Here is a 5,839-nt window from a genome sequence, read left to right as displayed (position 1 = left end):
CAAGCTCAATCTCTACCTTAAAAATGCCTCAGCCAGATGACTATTTGACAATTTTCAGTGAGTTATTCACACTGCATTCTGTCACCAAATGTGTTGTCTAAACCTTGGTTGTGGACCAGCTGTCCTGCAGGAGCATCAAGCCACTTTTTATATAAGCAGTGGGGACTCTCTAGTTTTACAGGCACTAAACACACAAGGTGATTACTAGAAAAAGCAGACTTAATGAATTCCAAGTATCATTAAAGACAACTGTACAGTCACAGTGTAAGAGACCACGTCCTACCATTTCCCTCTTCTAGCATTTGCACACTTCTCAAGTGAGTCAGCATAATGAGTCTAGACCAGATGAAAGAATGTATGAGCTAGTATAATCCAACAGAAATGAAGAATGATTCAGTTCTGAGTTTTTTCAATTGTAATATGTAACGTAAGTCACTCCCATCATCCAGATACGAAGGCCCTTACATACCACTACAGAAATTTTAACACAGAACAGTAGAAACTATGTCATTCATTAGAAACCTCAAGATATTCAAAAACAGGGTCAAAAGAAAGTCCAAGAAGCCAAAACCCTCAGAATCCACATGCTCATCTTAACCCTAAATTGCAATACTACTCATACATTTTACCATAGTCATTTCTTTTCAAAACATACAAATGAATGCATCTATTTTAAAACACTACTCTTTATAAAGACTTTACATTAACTTGTATATTCTACTCAGCAAGATATCTGATGTCTTCCAAATTAGCTTACATTCCAAAAATAAAATAATAAAAAAATACAAACTCATGATAAGCTTGTAATCACTGATGGCCTCTTTATGGAATTCTAACCCACTAACTGTAATTTCACAGCATGTGTTCTTGTGTAAAAACCTAGTTATTTCTTGATCAAACACTAGAATTCTCTTCTCCAATGGTTACAATTTTTAAAAGGTAAGCAGTAAGTTTAGTATTACTCCCATAAAAGGAAAAAAAAAGTATATTTTGTTCCAAAATTAACTTGGTCTCATGGATTTCTATTAAGTCTTTCAAGCATTCCAGAGAATCTTTTCTTATCTCCGTTTCTAGAAAGTGAAATCAGTATAGAAGTAATTTGGGAACTTGAAAATGGCATGTTTTTCAGCAGATGCCGAATTTTTGACCGGCATGGCTCCCACAATTACTTTGTTACCATCAGTCCAGTCAGTTAACAGGTTGTAGGAAAAGATTCGTTTTTGCAGATACTGCTAAGCTGTTTAAAGAGAAGAGAAAGAGATTAATTTAATGATTATAAAATGCACAAATATTTAAAATATTTTGACTACTTCGTTGGACATATCAGAGGTGTGACTACATCTTTAACAAAGGTGTACTTTTAAATTAAGTCTGGTCAAAAAAGTACAGAAACAAGTCAGTATGATAGAACTAGTAGGTAAATATGTGTTAGTTCAATTAACATATGAATTCTGCTACCATAGGAAGACAAGTATTAAAAAACTACATCTTTAGTTTTGTTCATTTTTACCAGAGGCACAGATCAGGAAATTAAACCCACAACAGTTCTCCAAATACTAAATTGTTTTCAACCATTACAGTAAATAGAGCCAAACCTGAAATTTTCAAAGCAATCTATTTTATAGTCCAGAAATCTCTACCAAAATACTAACCATTCACAGCACAATTTTCTACAAACAGTAAGACAACAGTTTTATATTAATCATAACTTTTTTAATTAACAAGTAGTGAATAGGACACTTTTAAGATACTGTTTACTACATACTGAAATAAACATCTGTTGTAAATTAAGAAACCCAAACATTTACAGTAAAATGTGCTTACACATAAATATGACCAAATTTATTTAAAGTCCCTGATAGGTCCTAAACACATGCAATTACCATGTAAAAACAAGACCATGAGTTGATGCAAAAACATGACAAAAATCACTATCACCAAAACTAAAAAAGAAATAATGAAATGGAAACTGAGAAAAGACAGTTAGCAAAACATAAGGAACCTAACAGAGCAGCTTTAAAGATAGGCCATACTAATCTTCCCATCTTCAAGAGCTCTCCATTCTCCAAACCGCCATTTATAAAATGACATTCTAAAAATCTGTAGTTGGAATTTCAAATCCCCCCAATTCAGAAACTGTTCCCTCCCCACCCCCAATCTTCAAATAATGCAGGGAAATGCACTGATACTAAGAAGAAAATACCCCAGGGAAATGGTGTAATTTCTAGGAAAACAGGCTTAACTGCTTTCAGAACCTTTTGATTAAGACCACAGTCAGCATTAACAACAACCATTTTTCCTATTTTCATCCATTATTTTCAAATGTCATGTTAGAGATGAATAAATTCCTTGAGCCCATAACTGAAATATGAACAAACCTGATTTTATTATGACACCATATTTTTGTCATCAGTACTGCACAAAATTATATACAAAGAAATATATACAAAAATGTTCAAGTATTATTAATTTCAATTCAAGGCTTCTGTTTCAAAAGCTACATTTAACATTTCAGAAAGAGCACAAATTAATCATTTCGAATACTTTCTTCAACTACTTTTGGTTTATATATGTGTGTGTTTAATTCAGTAGGCACTAAGAATCCATGCAGCTGCATTGTGGGGCTTGCTTCTGCCCTTGTGCAAGCAGGTTCATCACTCCAGGTTTTGAGTTTGGCTACCCATTCATGCTCAAGTGCAGTAGATAATTTTACAAAATGTGATGTACTGGAAACCAGAGACCAATCAAGGTCTCAAATCATATTATCTAGCAACAAAACATTTACAAGTTGTGCAAGAACAAAGATTCCATTTGCATAACCCAATAACAAAATAAAACATGTGTAAGGTAACTTACATCTTTGGACTGCTGGAAAATACTTAACTATGAACATTTTAAAAACAAAAGACAGCAGAAGCCCTGATATTACCTCTTTTTCCTCATTTCTTATACTACCTTTTAAAATAAAGCAGGAAATGTGGCCAGCAGCTGGTCCCGTCTCTTCTGCCCCAACAGCTGTATCCACTTTAGCACAAAGAAAAACAAGGATGCTAAATACGTATATCCTTTATCAAACAGTGATGTTTCACAAAGAATTCAGAGCCTCTTACACTGACGGTCATGGTAACTTAATTTTATACAAGTGGACAAGAAACAGTATTTCCAGGGACGAATATTTTCCATCTTTGGAAAAATAGTGTCAGTCATATCAAGTGGCCAGAACCACTAAAGTTTTAAAAATTACTTTAAAAAACCAAAAGCTTTTGAAATGTATAGGATTCTTTGTGAAGCCTCACTTTACACGTTTTCATTCACATTTCACAACCTTCAATATCTGATCATACATAAATTTAACCTAAAATTTTAATACAACAAAAATAAGAGTTTTCAACAATTTCTTCATACTCAGTGATAGGTCATCACTGTGCTGGTCCTCAAAGAAACTTTCATTAACCATTCTTATTCTTCCTCTAATTAAAGCACAGGAATCTGAGAGAGTGTAAATTTCCAACTTCCCAAATGGTGAGATACTAAAATCTATTTCTTTAATGGATGGCATTTTTTTTGCATCTTCTACTGAAAACTAAGGCATTCTTGAATACTTAAGAGATTTGTCATCTCCAGAAAAATCTCACATCTGCGCATGCCTCAGATACTTATTGTCAACCTCTGAAAAGTTGCTCTAAAATTGGAATTCCAATTTGCACCTTGTACAACTCGGAACTTCCATTCCACTTCACCTGTTTCACTGTCTCCAAACTGTATCTCTATAAGCAGGTTTCAGTGTACAGTTGGAACCGATGTCATCCAAGGCCATGTCCACACTGGGGACAGAAGAGCTAGGTACACGCAACTCTGAACAAGGGGACACATTTAACAGCTAGTTCAACCAGAAGAAACATCTTAAGTACATTCTTGACCAGCACAAGTCTGTTTCCAGGGTGGACAGGGCCCAAGTTAAGATTCCCCTCCCACCTTCCAAAAAATGAAGAAGAAAATAAAAAAATCACACACACACAATTGAGATGTTGCCCATTAAGTAGACTAAGCAGCAGAGCATGAGCGTTACGTGAAGAGATGGATCCTTACCAGGTTGGGAGGCGGGAACGACTGTTCTGTAACCCCTACAACGGAGCCTGGCAGGAAGGAAATCACCTAAAAAAGAAACTGTCAGAGAGATTTAATAGTCACAGGTTATCATTAGGAGTCGGTTACAGTGTCACATTCATGCTTTTAGCTAAACACTTTAAAGATTTAATATTACTTGGTTTCGGCCTCTGAAATGTGTCCAGTGAAGATGTCCCACTAAGGTTTTTTTTTTTTTTTAACATGGTGTAAGGGAGTAGAAGGGGGTAAACGCGGATAAAGAGCAGATTACTTGACCCTACATTTTCAGAGACGACGACGCCTTCCGAGCGCACGCCGAGCAGAACTCCACCGACACCTTATCCTTGTCCACATGGAGACACACTCCTCCCGCCGTGTCGTCGTCGTCCTCCCGCGGCTCCTGCGGCTGCTTGCCCAGAGGCAGCGCGTAGTCGTGGTCCCCGGCGGGCGCGTCTCGGAAGAGCGAGGTGGTGAGCCGCAGTCCCACGCCGCTCAGCCGGCTCAGCAAGCGAGCCAGTCCGGTCTCGTTGGCGAGCACGGCCCGCAGGTAGCGGCTCTCCTCCTGCAGCGCCTGCACACGCTGGCCCAGCTCCCGGTTCTCGGCCCGCAGCTCCTGGTTCTCGGCTGCCAGCCCGCGCACGCGGCTCTCCAGCCCCATTACGTACTCCTTTTTCTTCAGCCGGTTCAGCCGGGCAGCGGCCGCCGCCGCCTTCCGGGGGCTCCGGGTCGCCGCTGGGGTGCTGCTGTTGTCGCCGCCGCCGCCTCCCGAGGTCTTTCTCCGCCTCTTTTCCCCGCTGCCGCGGTCACCCGCGCCGCCGCAGCCTCCGATGCCGTTGAGGAGCCTCTGCAGCAAGTCGGAAAAGCGCTGCATCTCGGCGGCCGCGGCCTCGTCGTCGTCGTCCCCGCGCAACAGGCCGCCGCTGTCCGAGCCCCCGCCCGACGACAAGGGCCCCGGCTCCAGGTGCCAGTCTGGCTGCCGAGGGTCCAGCAGGTCCGCCAGCTCCAGCCCCGAGAGAAAGTCCATGTCGTCCGGCTCCTCTTTGGGGACCATGGCGACCTCCTCCTCCTCCTCCTCCATCTTCACGGGCGACTGCGCGCGCACGGCGGAGCCGCCGCGGCACCCCCTCCCGGCCGCCCGCTCGCCCTCGTCGCGGTGTGGCTGCTCGCGGCCCGGCGAGCCGATCCCTGCCGTGGCCTCCCCCGCGGCCGCCCCAGCCGGGGCCCGGGACAGCGAGCGGGAGGCGGCCCGGCTCTCGTGGTGGCTCGGGGAGTCGCGGCCCGAGGCTGCCAGCAGCTTGGTCAGGCTGTGCCTCATGGGGCCCGGTGGAGACGCGCCTAAGCCCCGACCCCTGACCGCAGGCCCCGGTGCGGGGAGCCCCGGCCCGGCCGCTGAGGTGGAGGTTTCCAGACGCCTCCCGCGGACGCTCGACCCCCCGCACCGCGGCGGGGGGACGCGAAGGAAGCGCGGAGCGGCGAAGCCGGCGATGACTCGGCCGCGCCACCAGACCGCGGCCTGGCCGGAAGTTCTCGCTCCCCTCGCCCCGCCCCCAGCGTGGCGCGCGGTTCGCCGCTGGCCTTGGCATCGCGAGATTTCCCGTTACCTTCGCGTGGAAGTAATTACAGCTTTCTGGTGATGTCATAGGAACAGCGGCAAAAACAATGAAACCTAGATTTACAACCCATAAAGGGCCGCACTACACCATACGAGGTTCAACAATGGCATGGCTAAGGT

General features: G+C 43.9%; 1 protein-coding gene across 4 annotated transcripts; it reads right to left on the bottom strand.

Annotated features, from left to right (window-relative positions):
* Window positions 1–400: 400 nt before the first annotated feature.
* Crebzf (CREB/ATF bZIP transcription factor) lies at window positions 401–5,570 on the bottom strand. Of its 4 annotated transcripts, XM_029568844.1 has the most exons (4): window positions 4,389–5,570; window positions 4,090–4,167; window positions 2,956–3,024; window positions 401–1,237 (listed from the first exon to the last, which is right to left on the bottom strand). In XM_029568844.1, exons 1-2 carry the CDS (start codon window positions 5,420–5,422, stop codon window positions 4,152–4,154), a joined length of 1,050 nt encoding a protein of 349 aa, XP_029424704.1. In that variant the 5' UTR covers window positions 5,423–5,570; the 3' UTR covers window positions 401–1,237; window positions 2,956–3,024; window positions 4,090–4,151. The 4 variants fall into 4 exon arrangements, with proteins under 4 accessions (XP_029424704.1, XP_008842393.1, XP_029424703.1 ...); XM_008844171.3 differs by having other exon boundaries at window positions 4,090–5,570; XM_029568843.1 differs by having other exon boundaries at window positions 2,956–4,167.
* Window positions 5,571–5,839: the final 269 nt, after the last annotated feature.

Source organism: Nannospalax galili, unplaced genomic scaffold (assembly GCF_000622305.1).
Source record: "Nannospalax galili isolate Female #2095 unplaced genomic scaffold, S.galili_v1.0 scaffold278, whole genome shotgun sequence".
NCBI classification, from domain to species: domain Eukaryota; kingdom Metazoa; phylum Chordata; class Mammalia; order Rodentia; family Spalacidae; genus Nannospalax; species Nannospalax galili.
The sequence above is the reverse complement of the archived record's forward strand: the minus strand, read 5'-3'. Positions and strand labels throughout refer to the sequence as shown.